Genomic DNA, 14,065 nt, shown 5'->3' with positions numbered 1-14,065 from the left:
TCGCTTAGAAAAGGAGGGGGCTGCCCTCCGATAGGTTAGCCAGGAGACACTGACTGAGAATAAACATCATGTGATATTTTATGAATCCTGAATCCTGTAGCCCGCCTGTCTGAACCTGTCCAGCTACACTGTTATCTTCGCAGTCTGAGGGCACAGATCAAGATAGCCTGTCAATCATAGCTTGTCACAAATCACACACTCGAATGCGTGATTTGTGACATGACGTTTATTCTAAGTCAGTGTCTCCTGGCTAACTACAAGGTAATATAGTGAATGAATTAGCTCAGATGCACAGCACCAGTAGTACCATTATCATTATAGCAGGCGCACAACCTGGTTTCTCTCCTCCCACACATACAAGACCAAATTACCAAAAGTCAAAGATATGAGTGATGAGCCATGCAAAAGCAAGACACAATACTTCAAATGATTCACTATATTACCTTGTTGTCATCAGTTGTGTTTTATTTGTAATAGACTGCAATAAGACTGTACAATAACTCACCTCTGGCAAAATCCATCACATAACAATAACACTGTTGACTGTGTTTCTTGGTTGTTTGTATATAATATATATAGATATATACTGTACTGTATATACTGTATATACTGTGCATTTTATATTTTATATTTTTTTTACTGCTATTTTATTGCTTTTCTATTATCCTATTACTATCTTATTGCTTCTGTATGCTGCTGTAGCGGAAAAAAATTCCCCTCGGGGATTAATAAAGTAACTACCTAACCTAACCTAACCTAACCTAAATCACTGCACAGATATGGGAGTAATGTCTCGAATGTCTCATTCTTCGGTGACTCTAGCTGTGCATTTAGTCACCTCACAGTTCACTCTATCACCACTCCATCCATTCATCCACCAGGCAGCTTTGGTCGTTCTGTTTGTACCAGAGGGATTAACAGTGAGGCCAGTGAGGAGATGAGATGCAGATTACGACAGAGATAATGGTGTTTGGATTTAGATTCACTCAGAAGAGACGGTGGGGATTCAAAGCTGCAGCTTTAATCACAGGTGAGCCATGTGCTCTTTGATCTGACTTAACAGACTGAATTACAACAGGTTTAGAAGAGAGCAGCTGACAGCATTAAAAATGACCAAAGACTTGAACAAATCTAGTGAATTGAAAGGAGATTCTTTGCACTTAGAAAGACAGTCGCCACAGACTGTCAGTATTTATTTCTCTCCAGTTAGAACAGCAGACTCACATTTGGTTCATCTTTTAATGACACACATCATGTCACTGATTTCTCACAAAGCGATGAGCTGCTGTCTGCTTTCCCTTATTCTTAATAATAAATCTGTTATATATTCCATATCTTTGGTGTAACATTTTGCTGCTACAATATATGATGTGTGGTCACAGAGATAACATAGAGACAGATCGTCTTTGGTTTCTGCTGGTGATATACAGGATTTGTTCTCAATCTGCAGGACCCCTTCACTGGGTTAATGCAAGCGGGCCCAGGATGACTATCAGGATAGGAAATATAAAAGTCAAATTATATATATTATTTTTTACTTTTCCCCGATCTTTCTTTTTAAAATCTTAAATACTGAAATAATATAAGTATGTGTAAATATGCCTACATATTTGAGACTTGACATGAGCTAGACGATACTGTCTCCATTTTAAAGTTTATAATCAGATATTATGCAGATAGTAAATGAAAACTGTGTATAGAATCATCATTTTAACTGATTTTAAAGTTGTGATAACTATTGATGAATTATCGTCGACCTAACATGATTTGGTGGAACTTGTATTTCTCTATATTTCATAATTAAAGTTTCCTCTGCGTGCAGACTGACTGTGTTTGACTGCCATCTTTTGGAATGTGCAGGCTAAATACCTCTAAAACATGTTTTTACGTTTTTAATAGTCGGCACGGGGCTTTATGGTAATGTGCTTTTCACATCATCGCCAGGTTATTTTCTAACAGCTAGAATTTTGCACAAATCAAAGGTAAATCCGTAAATCACGTTGTCTTTACGCGTTTTAGCACCAGTCGAGTTCCGTACATTCGCAACAAACCCTTATTTAGTCAACTGAAGCAAATATACCCGACAAAAATTATATTAAAAAAAAAAAGTTTCATACGTGTGGTAGCTATATCACCCGGCTGTTGAAATATAACCCGGCAGAAACTTTTTATTTTTATGAACCAAACGCTTGTGTCGAATCTGCCGTCATCGTTCACAGACTGCAGAGCAAGATGGCGGTCCCTACTAAACAGTGAGTTGCTAAGATGCTAACGCGGTTATAATCGTGTGTGTTTAACAATGAAACGATCACTGTTTTCAGCTGATTGGGGGGTTGTAGGCAGAGTCGCGATAAAGAGCGTAATCCACTATAGCAGCTGCGGTGTTACAGTTCAGGGGTATTTAATAAACGGGAGGTTGCCCCCAACGTAGCTTCTGCAGCTTGCTTAGTTAACGTTATGCTAAGCTCGCTTAAAACAGCTGGTTACGTTTACTAATCAAAGGTTCGTTTTACTTGTATAACACCGTTTAACTTCACCTTTTTACACCTGTTATACATTCACCAACTTCATTTGATTTTTTTTTTTTTCTTTCTCTGAGGCACCGCTGCGTGTTAATGATCTTTTACAGATAACATCAGTTCATTCACGCAGATAATTTGGTCGCTCTCAAATAAATATGAGGGATTTTTTTTTGTTTGTTTGTTTTGTTTGTCTTTCTGGCGCATGATTATGAATTAAATCCAGTAAGTGACCAATCTAAAGACCGAGTTAACGTCCTCTAAAACCATCATATGAACGTGGTTACGATTTTCATCCAGACGGCTGATGTCACATCGAGCTTTTTTGCATTTCTCCTGGAAGAGATCACGTTTTTTGTTTTTTTTTCTTGGTGAATTATAACTCGTAAAGGTTTGTGTGTTAGACGGATTTAAGGACCTTGTTTCGTGATTGTCTTCAGGTACGGGCTGATCTTGCCGCAGAAGAAAGGAGCATCGAAGACAGCAGCCCTGCAGAAAACCTCCGTGTTTGGGGATGACTCCGATGATGAGGTGGGAAAACGTGCTTTAACAACAAGAAGGGCAACATACATTTGTCCATTATCAGTCAAGGGGGATTTGATTAAAGTATTTTCACTGTTTGGAAACTAAACAGAGAAACGTATCCAGTTATCAGTTGGCATCCAAACATACTGAATATGTTTTTCTTCCTCAGACTTCAGTTGGGGAGAGTCTGCAGAGAGAAGCTATTAAAAAGAAGATGATGAAGCAGGTGAGAGAAATAATGCAACAACGTCCTTCCTCTGTGGTTTACGTTTCTCCGGTCTTTTATCTTTCTTTCTGTTTAAAGACACGTTTGGAGATGCAGAAGGCCCTCGAACAGGACAGCACTGTGTATGACTATGATGCTGTGTATGATGACATTCAGAAACAGAGACTTGAGAGCAGCAAGAAAAGTTTGGGAAGCGCTGACAAAAAGGTAATCTCTTTCATGTTGAACATTTGGAAAGTAATGCAGCTCTGAGGGTTTGAACGACTGTTGTGCTGCTGTTAGTTAACATCTTGACATCTTTGTGTCGTATGAAAAGCTAAATATGAGCAAGAACTTCCTCATGAACGGTAACTTTATTTCTTTTGTTGTTTGTCTGCGTCTCTTTGTTACAGCCAAAATATATCCACCAGTTAATGAAAGCAGTCGAGGACCGAAAGAAAGAACAAGAACGGAGGGAAGAGAGGCAGATCCAGAAGGATAGAGAGGCAGAGGGAGAACAGTTTGCTGATAAAGAGGCTTACGTTACCTCCGCCTACAAGCAAAAACTGCTGGAGCAGAAGGAGGAGCAGGAGAGAGAGAGGAGAGAGGCAGAGATCGAAGGTTAGCGTGATAATTACGTGAAACTATAATTATAGTTGATATATCAAACAACATAGGAATGGAGTCCAGTGAGAGCGGATGTGCCCAAAGCAACTTTCATGTAATCCCTAAACAGTCTGGATATTGAAAAATAACCTAATGGTCTTTCAGATATTTTCTTGAAAGCAGAAAAAGTTCAGGAGGAAACTTGATTCCTCCAAATGCTACAATTACATATTTTATCCTGGCAAAAATAACTTGCTTATTTAGGGCACAAAAAGCATGACTTGTATAAATAAAATGAAGAAGGTGTGTGAAAACTAGACCACTTGATATGAGACAAAGTAAATTATTTGTCTGGATTATTTCTGTTTTGCTTAGCTGCTTTGGACGTGAAGAAACAGAAAGACCTGAGCGGCTTCTACCGGCACCTGCTGAATCAGACTGTAGGAGAGGAGGCGATACCAGATCGCTCTGCGAACAAGTCAGTCACAGCTCTTCATCACTTGCTCATCAATAAACACAACAAGCACACACATATTTGTCGAGCCTTTAACCGTATCTCTGTTCCTTCTTCTACAGAACTCAAACCGCCAAGGTTTCGAAAGACGCAGAGAAGATATCCCCTGCTCCCTCACCTACGTCCCATGACAATATCCCAAGTTCATGCAGCGACAGCGAGGAGGGGCATGAGCAGAAGACTGGCTTCAGCAAGCCTGGGGGGGGCTCTTCACACTCAAAACGGCAGTACAGACAGAGGTCACCTTCATCAGGGAGCGGAGAAGAGAAGGAGAAGGAGAGGGAGAAGGAGAGAGACAGACATAAGAAGAGCCACAGGGACCAGGACAGAGAGAGAGGGAGGGACAGAGACAGAGAAAGAGACAGAAACAGAGGGAGGGACAGGGATGACAGACACGGAGACAGAAGAAGTGACAGAGACAGGAGGAAAGAACGAGACAGAGACCGGGGCAGAGAAGATGACCGAGGCAGAGGCAGGGGGGATACAGAGAGGGAAGACAGGCACGGGAAGAGGGAGAGGAGCCCCAAAGAAAGAGAGCGCGATAAGAATGGGGAAAGAGAGAAGAGGAGGAATTCAGATGAAGACAAGCGGAAGGACAAATATCCAGAAGAGCAGACGGAGCTAAAGAAGGAACCAGAAAAAGACAAGGTAGTGAAGAGGGAAGAAAAAGATGAAGCAAAGAAGGAAGCTGTGAGGGACCACACAAAGGAAAAAGAAGATGAACAGAAACAGGAAGGGGAGGAGAAACAGGAAGGGGAGGAGAAAGAAGAAGCAGAGGAGAAGGCCAACAAGTTTGCAAAGCGCAGCACGGATCAGGCTGTGACTTCGGCGAGAGAGAGGTACATGGCCAGACAGATGGCGCGCTCGGCATCCAAGAGCTACATCGAGACAGAAGAGGACTGAGAGCTGTCCAAGTACACAATGAAAACATCCCTGAACTGCACTCAAACGTCATCTCAGTTTAGAGAATATAATTAATATGATTTATATATTTTGTTCTCCAAAAAAAAAAGAAGAAATCCCTTGAAAAGACAAAAACCATCAAGTTCCTTCCTCTGTCAATACTTTCTGACTTGCCTGTTAACCAAAACCATTGTTTCAAAGCTGGACACAAATACAAAGTCTCATTTAACTTCCAAAACAAAACGTTCCCCAAATAGGAGGAAATAGTGCATTTGTTTGGGACTATTTTTAATTGTGGAAGCTCACCCCTTTTTAAAATTTACAGACCTAAACTTGTCAGATTGACTCAAAACAAACTACAATGCCCATGTTCAATGTAATGACAAAACATGTCAGTAGAGGTCTGTTGCACACAGGAATAAGCTGACAATATTTGTCAGTGGCATGAGTTTATTGTTGGTTTTAAGTCTTTTTATGGGACAATAATAAAAGTGTGGAACATTTTCAACCTCATCGTGTAACTACTGACTCCACCGAACACTCCAGTGGGCGGATTGAAGCAGCAGAGTGCGCTCATTGTCATTAGTGATGAGAATAGGTGGCATTTTGATCTATTATTCTGAAATATGAATTCTGACCTGTAAATAAGAGAGCGCTTTGAGCCTCTTGGATCATCACACACAGGAATGAGTGTAAATAGGTAATTTTATCTTCTTGCTTGGGAAGGTGGATGAGTACGGGATGATGTGTGAACCAGTGTTGTGTTAATTCACCTTTGTATCTTTCTGATGTCGGTAACAAGTTAATAAAATAATTTCTGATACACAGTTCATTCTGTTACTTCCTGTTTTTTCTGCATTTTGTGTCAGTTTAGAAAGGTGTACAAGAATGAGGATTTCAGAAGATAATTTAGCAGGTAACAACGTTTATTCCACAAGGATACCTCGATCACACAAACATGTTACTGTTGCTAATGTTTAAAGGGTTTTATGCAGGAAGACATCTATTCCAATAAAAGCAATGTGTGATTGCAGGAGTCTTTGAGTCTCCTGGGCTCCTGTGTAACCTTTGGTCTAGTTGTACATGGAGATGTTGGACCACTGAAACAGAAGAATAGGCTGTTAGTTTTAGAATTACTATCTTTAATGATTTTAGTAACTTATTTCCGAGGAAAATAATTGTATTTTTAGCTCCACAAATAGTGACTGTATACTGTTAAAATTAATTAAATGCAATTTATAAGCAACAGTAATAATAATGTGTTCATTTATAATAGTCAAACACGATGATAGAGATAGATAGATAGATCGATAGATCGATAGATCGATAGATAGATCGATAGAAAGATAAATTTATTTTGTATGTTGAATGCCTTAAAAAAAAACAAGGAAGATATTAATGAGTGGAATAAGGTAGAAAATAGACTTACATCATCCCAGGTCAGGTGGATTACTCCATCGATTGATTTGTCCTTGAAAACATCTATAAAGAACACAAATCAGATTTTAGCTTAACCACATTTTACAATTGGAGAAATAAAATGGATTTAGTTCAGTTTTAGTATCTGATTCTGCAAAAACTTTTGATGTGATTGGTGGTTGCCATGTCACTCACTTGACATCTTGTCCAGGCGCAAGACAAGAGTGCTGAAGCTCTCCAAGGAGGCGGAGGACATGCCTGAATACCGGAACATCAGGAGCCTCACCATGCTGTCGTTCACGTCCATTCCTGGTACAGACGCAAGGAGAAAGTGTTGAATACTTCAGTTATGATTTGGAACATGAAGCAAATTCCCTGTGTATTAGTTTCAATGCTTTACTAAGTTTGAGTCAAGATCAAAGCTAAATTGTGTTACCGGCAGCCTCAATTACCCTCTGCAGCTCATAGTCAGACAGGGTTCCACACTTATTCAAATCAGAGCGATGGAACAGGTTCTGCATAAAAGATTAACCAAAATTAAAAGATATAGTATGCCCACAATTCAAAATAAAAGTGTCCTGGATAAATCAAATTCAGCAGGTAAGAATTTATTGAAATATGTCTTTATTATGACCATATTTGGTGCATTTACCTTGTATTCATGGATCTTCTTCCAGAGAATGGTGAATTCAACGAAGGTCATCGTCATCTTTTGGTCGAGCTTTGCATGTCAAGGATATCTCATCAAAAACATGAACAACTATGATGTCATTTCATTTTGACTAGCTGACATGATAATGTTGAGTAAAATAAAAAATAAAAAGTACAAGAAAAATGTTTCAGTATTTCAGGATACATCGACTGTGGCAATCATGCTGCTGCAGGTGTCCACACTGAAGCCGTACCGGGTCCCTGTGGACGGAAGACATGGAACAACTTGAGTGCTTCAGCAAGAAGATTTGGAGTCACAAGAAATTTTGAATGTTTTGAAATTGTGTGTGAGATAAATCAACTCACTGTGAGGGAACCTGTCATTCAGGAGCTTCTGGCACTCAGCTCACCACTCTGACAACAAACACAGAAGGCCGTTATCAGTGGAGATCAGTAATAGAAGAATTGGACACACAGGTGAATGAATAGAGAGAGAAAGGTTTGGAGAAGAAAGCAAAGACAAATATCTCACCTGATTGGCGTAGCGGTTGAAAATGGCACGGGTGGGATCCCCATCATTGTTCTCTTCTTTGTCAGGGATCCGAAAGAGGACAAAGTTTATCAGGTCATCACCAACACCAGTCCAAATTAGAGGCTCCCAAGTCCACAGTCTTTTATCTAATACCTCAGGAAGAACCCTGTCCTCTTCTTCGTGGTCATCATCATGACCATCGTGGGGACTGGATGTAGAGGAGAATGTGTTAAAAATCAAACTTCTTTGTCCTTTGCCAACACTTACTTTCTTGTTATTTTTGTTACTTTTTAGCTCAGTGAAGAAGTCTTTACCTGATCTTAACGTCAGTCTTGGTGAAGACAGTGAAAACAAACTCAGCGGACATGTAGGGCTTCGTGGTGGATGGGACGATCACGTACTCTCCGGGTTCCAGACTGTGCAGCTCAATCAGATCCCTTTCATAACTGTACCTCTGCTGGTCCTTCACAGGTCTTCTGTTCCTGAAGAAGTCAGATCCCAGACGTCCCTGTCGGGTCTGGAAGGAACAGGAAACTTATTAGTTTTATAAAAAAGCAGCCCTCGAGATAAATTCTTGCTAAACGGGACATAAAACACTCAAAGGTCAAAACAACCTTTTTGTTATGAACCCTAAACGCGAGTACCGTGTTGAGGCACTTTACACCTCTGCTGCACGACATTTCTATTGTACATTTTAGTGCACTGCATTTATTTGGCAGCTTCGGTCACTAGTTAACTTTACAAAATTAAGATTGTTTGCATACGTGACAGATGAAGTGCTTATAAAATAAAATGCTTATGTTACAAAATAAACTACCCCACAATCTGTATAATCAGTCAGTTAATTGACAGAAAATTGATTGGCAAGTATTGTGATAATCTCAATTGCATGCTTTGATTGTAGGCTTCAAACAGAAGCGGTCATTACTCAGTCTCGCGTAATAATTGACACGGAGTAGACGAAAGCTCAAATGTCAAATGTGCCAACAATGGCAACTTTACTCGCTTACTATTAAATAGAAATTCATAACTGTGGATAACTGTTGACATTTTTTAATCAAGCACAAGTTTATTACGACAATAGTGGCTCCGGCAGCTGAATATATAGCTGATCTGACTACGTTTATCTTTGCATTTTCATGCAGTTAAGGTACAGCATCGAGACATAGACCACAGTAAAAACCTGAAACGTAGTTTGGTCACAATGTGTATGTTGTTGTGATATTAAACCGTTTAAATCAGTCATTTTAGAAGTGATTTGTGTGAACTGACCCTTTAGACTGGGGTTAGAGCTCCTGCAAAGCATCCCACAAACCAATTCTGTTTTGATTTGAACTCATGATTCTCTTATGGTAAAACAAAATAGCTTTTTCATTGATACATCATGTCAGCGTACTTTGTTATTTAGCCTGCATTAGTCTTTAGAGGGGTGCTTCCTGCACACATAAACTTAAGATGGCAAAGCTGAAACGTATCCAAGTAACTCTGGAATGCGAGTTTGTACATCGGCAACCGGATTTAAGGCATTGCGATATGAAAGTGCACAACGGAAGACTTAAAACACACACCTCCAGCCTCGTAGAGGGAGTGAATCATCTTTACACAGGTGTCAATGGTGTTGATGTTGGCGAGCGGCGGTAGAGGTGTCTGCTCTCAGGCAAAAACAAGAGCTTCACAAATACCAGTAGCATTTCTATGTAGAGCATGACTGAAGAAACAGTCCTGCAACTAGATTGTACACGTCAACAGCATACCATACTGTTTACAGCAGTCTTGAGGTTAAGTTGGTTGTTTGTATATAATATATATATACTGTACTGTATATACTGTGCATTTTATATTTAATATTTTTTACTGCTATTTTATTGCTTTCTATTATTGCTTCCTGTATGCTGCTGTGGCGAAAAAAAATTCCCCTTGGGGATTAATAAAGTAACTACCTAACCTAACCTAAGATTGGGCAGTGTCGACCTGAATTAAGGCATTGCATTACAAAACATTTGTGTGTCGCAGAGGACTTGAATAACACCTTCTCTGGATTTTATTGCAGTTATGATGACGACGTCTACTTAAAAGTTTCCAATTCTAAAAATTTCTGTGCACATATTTCCTTTAAAGCAAATGCAAATCTTGTTTTTCCCAATCACCCGTCAGCAGCAGCAAGCACTTTTGACAGGCTGTCAACAGGAGCTTTCAGATCCTTTAACCCTGATTTCACACAATAGCACCGACAAGTGGAACTGAAGACAACAATCCCCCAAAAATTTAGACGAGTACTGGTTTCAATAATCGGATTTGACACTTTATTTCAAACATTCAAATCAATCCACTTGTAATGTATGTTTTGGATCTTCAGCCCAGTGTCCATTTGTCATCTCTGCACCTGAAGAAGAGAGAGATCGATTCAAAATAAGAATACGCACTCAAGATGTGTGTTAGATCGATAAGTCAGGAGTACAAGTATCTGGGCACGATGAGACAAACTGATAAGGAAACCTGACGGATGCCAGATTTGCGACAAAGGTCTTTCTTTAAGGAAACTCAAGATGTTTATAGCATGCTCCGGATGAGGACGGAGGCATTACATCCTTTCTGGCCAAAATTGAGCCTCTTCAGCTCTTTTCAGTCAGGATTGGCATGTCCTTTATCTAGTTCTGAAATTATGAGTTTAAGGTATCCCATTCTTCAGCATCCTGGTAATATTCACGCAGCAGTGACTCAAGTTTTCCCAGCAGAGGTCAGACTAAACTGCCCTCCTGGGCCTTTCTGAAAAGCATTTCCTCATTTATTTTCCTCCTGTTAAAAGAACATGTTTTCAATTGATTAATTACACATGATATCTTACCGCAGAGCAGGCAGAGATGCTGAGGCATAGCTGGACGCCACCGCTGAATCCAACTCTGAAGCACAAGAAATAGGAAATGTATTTTTCAAACCGTTCCGCTGAAGATCGCCGTGTGATGCCGACATTTAACGTTCAGAAAACCGAGAGTCACCACTGAACAATCTGACGGTAATTCCAGCTATTTCAGTTTAGGCTTCATCACAACACAGAACGACAGTTATTCGTGTACAAAAGCTTTGAAGATACCTGTCGAATTCACTCGATGAACAACCTCAGGACAGCATCGGACTGGCAGACGTGCACCTGTGATAAAAACAAACGCGTGTTAAAATGAGAACAGAATGTACTTAGAGAAACTCTAGAACACAACTTTTAACAGACTCAGAAACTTGGATTTGAAACAATCGTCAGCTGTCGCATCGGACGGCACTTCCTATTCCAGGTTTTCATCAGAGAAGGATTCGTTAACCTTTTATTTTTTTTTTTTTTTAAACATAAGGAGCATTTAAAAATGAACTTACAGGCATCATCAGCAGTGCAGCTGCACGGCAGGAGATCAAGCACTTCTCAGAAGTCACCAGTTCAACCTTGAGAAACCAGGAATACAATTCAAAATGGTGAAAAAACACCAACACACCCAAATCAAGTCAAACGGTTAGTCAAGTTTATGTTCAGAAAACCAATGATCACCACTGAACAATCTGCCGGTAATTCCAGCTATATCAGTTTAGATTTCATCACAACAGAAGCTGCCAGTTTCAATACTCATGAGAAACAAATGCAAATTTACCTGTATGAAGCGAATCATCTTCATTCATCCGGTTGGTTTGGGAGACGACAAAGCGCTGCATGGCATCTTGTTGGAAAGAAGAAAAAAAAAAAGAAAAAGTTTAGATCAGCTGTAAAGAGGGGCGACTTTATTACTTGTGAAATGCTGACGAGTCAGAAAGTAGACAAGACATCGTCTGTTGTCAACTCTGACGGCACTTCCTACTCCAGGTTCTCATCATGGAGAAGGATTCATTGACGCCTCGGTAAATTAGTTTCTCCCATGAGCTCACGATTGTACAAGTTTTAAAGCAAACATTTCTTTAGCAGTTTGTTATCAACAGAGTTGAATTAAATACGTTCTGATCGTCTTAAACATTGGACAACGTTGGCCTTGTTCCAAGCAAGGAACAAACAAGGCGCGACTTTACTTTCTGGATCATGTGGTATATAACCTGCACACCGGTGATGAGGAAAGTGGCAGCTGACCACAAACTGATGCCTACAGAAACATGCAGTAGTTGAGGATTTCATTTTAGTGCCACATCAACTATAATCTGGACAAAAGTGATGAGGATGCAGTTATCATTTACAGATTTAGGACAAATCTGAAGTGGCTTCGTTTACTGCAACCTGTGATCCTCTTATTCACAATCTGGAAGTCTGTTTTCATTGTACAAAAGTGAGCTTGTAAAAACAACTTTTTTTTTTAAACATAAGGAGCATTTAAAAATGAACTTACAGGCATCATCAGCAGTGCAGCTGCACGGCAGGAGATCAAGCACTTCTCAGAAGTCACCAGTTCAACCTTGAGAAACCAGGAATACAATTTAAAATGGTGAAAAAAACACCAACACACCCAAATCAAGTCAAACTGTTAGTCAAGTTTGTGTTCAGAAAACCAATGATCACCACTGAACAATCTGCCGGTAATTCCAGCTATATCAGTTTAGATTTCATCACAACAGAAGCTGCCAGTTTCAATATTCATGAGAAACAAATGCAAATTTACCTGTATGAAGCGAATCATCTTCACTCATCCGGTTGGTTTGGGAGAAGACAAAGCGCTGCATGGCATCTTGTTGGAAAGAAAGAAAGAAAGAAAAAAGTTTAGATCAGCTGTAAAGAGGGGCGACCGTATTACTTGTGAAATGCTGAAGATTCAGTCGTAGCCAAGACATCTTCTGTTGTCACATCTGCTCTTCCTACTTAAAGTTTTCTCCACTACAAAGACACATTAACTTACCCCTCATTGAAACACTTGACCAGCAGAGGGCATGTTTATCTTCCATTTACATCCTTTTTGCAGCAGCTCACCCACGTTTTTTTTTCCAGCTGCAGAACAAGAGTACGATTTGTGAACGGTGACTTTTACTCCACTTATTTTTTTTACAGTAACAGATTTGCATTCTTTGCATGTTCAGAAAACCAATGATCACCACTGAACAATCTGCCGGTAATTCCAGCTATATCAGTTTAGATTTCATCACAACATTTGAAGTGTTTATTCAAGCGACAGGAATTATTAAACCAACCTCAGTCTTGACTATCCGTCCTTGTAATCCGGCATTTTCCGGACAAATCTTAAAACGAGAAAACAACATGCTCAACTTCCACTGGTCACTACAGAGAGTCACATCAGTCTCGGGGTTTGTATGCTCAGAAACAGTGATCTAGAAACATCGTCAGTTGTCGCATCGGACGGCACTTCCTATTCACAGTTTTCATCACGGACGTCAACATCCAAAGAGACAAGACGGGACGACTTCACTCACCTCGCTGGGACACGAGGAAACCCAACGATGACTTGAACGTGACGTTTGTTGAACTCATTGTGCGAGTTGACACACCTGAGAGAGAGAGAGGGGGGATGGGGGGGTGATAAACGTTAGTCACTACCACCAAAATATTTACAATATTACCTTATTTGCAAATAGGATTACAAGATATTTGGCATCGTTGTAAGAATTGCACATTCACGACGGGTTTCTGAACTCATGTGCTTGTTAATAGGTCACGCGATGACATCAAATTTACTTCCCGACATGTCCTAAGAAATTAACAATGACGGCGGGAAACATTTCATTTGACCGTAATGGTAAATAAAGACATTTAGTAATTTTAACTACACCACATAACTAAAAGTGGAGCCTACGGAACTCGTGCATTTTTTTTTTTAACATTTTAAGGACGAAAATCGGGATTATAGGAAGACAACCGTAAAGTGTTTGCAGTTAAACAATAAAAACGAATCCTAACGGGGAGAGACAAACTCCTAATCTCACTTTTATCTTTCAGTCCTCCCCACGTGGCTGCCTGAGGCCCATCGGGGGGCTCTGCTAATGCTAAATCTTTACCGACTGGATGTCGCGACGTAACTAAAGTAAAAACACAAGTTCAACTTACGCGTGTTTGCTTGAACAATAAGCGCAGCGGTTTCGTGTTTATTGAACAACTGGTTCAATTAAACCAACAACAACAAAGAAATGTCAAGACCTGTAGCAGCCCGACTCAACCGAAGAGGAGACGGAAGCTGAAAGGATCGGTAAGGCGGGTTTGGAGCGCTTTTATAGGGGGA

The 14,065-nt window shown here is 40.1% G+C and overlaps 2 protein-coding genes, 1 long non-coding RNA gene and 7 other non-coding genes across 10 annotated transcripts; 1 reads left to right on the top strand and 9 right to left on the bottom strand.

Moving 5' to 3' along the window:
- The first annotated feature begins 2,190 nt into the window (after positions 1–2,190).
- nsrp1 (nuclear speckle splicing regulatory protein 1) lies at positions 2,191–6,102 on the top strand. Its single transcript, XM_069146203.1, has 7 exons — positions 2,191–2,252; positions 2,960–3,050; positions 3,214–3,270; positions 3,349–3,477; positions 3,663–3,870; positions 4,231–4,333; positions 4,432–6,102. The coding sequence occupies exons 1-7, from the start codon at positions 2,233–2,235 to the stop codon at positions 5,270–5,272; spliced, it is 1,449 nt and encodes a 482-aa protein (XP_069002304.1). The 5' UTR covers positions 2,191–2,232; the 3' UTR covers positions 5,273–6,102.
- A 147-nt stretch (positions 6,103–6,249) lies between these two features.
- On the bottom strand, positions 6,250–8,420 carry LOC138195916 (calpain-1 catalytic subunit-like). The gene is made up of 9 exons (XM_069145565.1): positions 8,189–8,420; positions 7,875–8,082; positions 7,709–7,756; positions 7,548–7,603; positions 7,344–7,412; positions 7,128–7,206; positions 6,887–7,000; positions 6,702–6,754; positions 6,250–6,372 (listed from the first exon to the last, which is right to left on the bottom strand). Exons 4-9 carry the CDS (start codon positions 7,563–7,565, stop codon positions 6,346–6,348), a joined length of 360 nt encoding a protein of 119 aa, XP_069001666.1. The 5' UTR covers positions 7,566–7,603; positions 7,709–7,756; positions 7,875–8,082; positions 8,189–8,420; the 3' UTR covers positions 6,250–6,345.
- Positions 8,421–10,163: 1,743 nt separating this feature from the next.
- LOC138195915 (uncharacterized) lies at positions 10,164–14,012 on the bottom strand. The gene is made up of 11 exons (XR_011178099.1): positions 13,894–14,012; positions 13,263–13,337; positions 13,023–13,070; positions 12,734–12,822; positions 12,500–12,565; positions 12,230–12,295; positions 11,510–11,575; positions 11,241–11,306; positions 10,966–11,022; positions 10,720–10,774; positions 10,164–10,257 (listed from the first exon to the last, which is right to left on the bottom strand). It is a non-coding gene; the product is annotated as an uncharacterized lncRNA (long non-coding RNA).
- On the bottom strand, positions 10,850–10,923 carry LOC138196752 (small nucleolar RNA SNORD65). Its single transcript, XR_011178146.1, has one exon. It is a non-coding gene; the product is annotated as a small nucleolar RNA SNORD65 (small nucleolar RNA).
- LOC138196746 (small nucleolar RNA SNORD49) lies at positions 11,099–11,176 on the bottom strand. The gene has a single exon (XR_011178140.1). It is a non-coding gene; the product is annotated as a small nucleolar RNA SNORD49 (small nucleolar RNA).
- On the bottom strand, positions 11,389–11,462 carry LOC138196751 (small nucleolar RNA SNORD65). The gene has a single exon (XR_011178145.1). It is a non-coding gene; the product is annotated as a small nucleolar RNA SNORD65 (small nucleolar RNA).
- LOC138196747 (small nucleolar RNA SNORD49) lies at positions 11,660–11,733 on the bottom strand. Its single transcript, XR_011178141.1, has one exon. It is a non-coding gene; the product is annotated as a small nucleolar RNA SNORD49 (small nucleolar RNA).
- On the bottom strand, positions 12,379–12,452 carry LOC138196750 (small nucleolar RNA SNORD65). The gene has a single exon (XR_011178144.1). It is a non-coding gene; the product is annotated as a small nucleolar RNA SNORD65 (small nucleolar RNA).
- LOC138196749 (small nucleolar RNA SNORD65) lies at positions 12,906–12,979 on the bottom strand. Its single transcript, XR_011178143.1, has one exon. It is a non-coding gene; the product is annotated as a small nucleolar RNA SNORD65 (small nucleolar RNA).
- Positions 13,151–13,222, bottom strand: LOC138196754 (small nucleolar RNA SNORD49). The gene has a single exon (XR_011178148.1). It is a non-coding gene; the product is annotated as a small nucleolar RNA SNORD49 (small nucleolar RNA).
- Positions 14,013–14,065: the final 53 nt, after the last annotated feature.

Source organism: Embiotoca jacksoni, unplaced genomic scaffold (assembly GCF_022577435.1).
Source record: "Embiotoca jacksoni isolate LCO1_2020_lvr unplaced genomic scaffold, fEmbJac1.0.p SCAF_13, whole genome shotgun sequence".
Classification (NCBI taxonomy): Eukaryota; Metazoa; Chordata; class Actinopteri; family Embiotocidae; genus Embiotoca; species Embiotoca jacksoni.
This window is presented reverse-complemented; position numbering and strand designations above follow the sequence as displayed.

Excerpts from the sequence above, each read along its gene's own strand:
- nsrp1 (XM_069146203.1), top strand. The coding sequence starts at position 2,233 with ATGGCGGTCCCTACTAAACA. Across the intron at positions 2,253-2,959 it reads ATGGCGGTCCCTACTAAACA|GTACGGGCTGATCTTGCCGC; the intron begins GTGAGTTGCTAA and ends GATTGTCTTCAG. Across the intron at positions 3,271-3,348 it reads AAAAGAAGATGATGAAGCAG|ACACGTTTGGAGATGCAGAA; the intron begins GTGAGAGAAATA and ends TTCTGTTTAAAG.
- LOC138195916 (XM_069145565.1), bottom strand. Across the intron at positions 7,001-7,127 it reads GAGGGTAATTGAGGCTGCCG|GAATGGACGTGAACGACAGC; the intron begins GTAACACAATTT and ends CGTCTGTACCAG. Across the intron at positions 6,755-6,886 it reads GCGCCTGGACAAGATGTCAA|ATGTTTTCAAGGACAAATCA; the intron begins GTGAGTGACATG and ends TGTTCTTTATAG.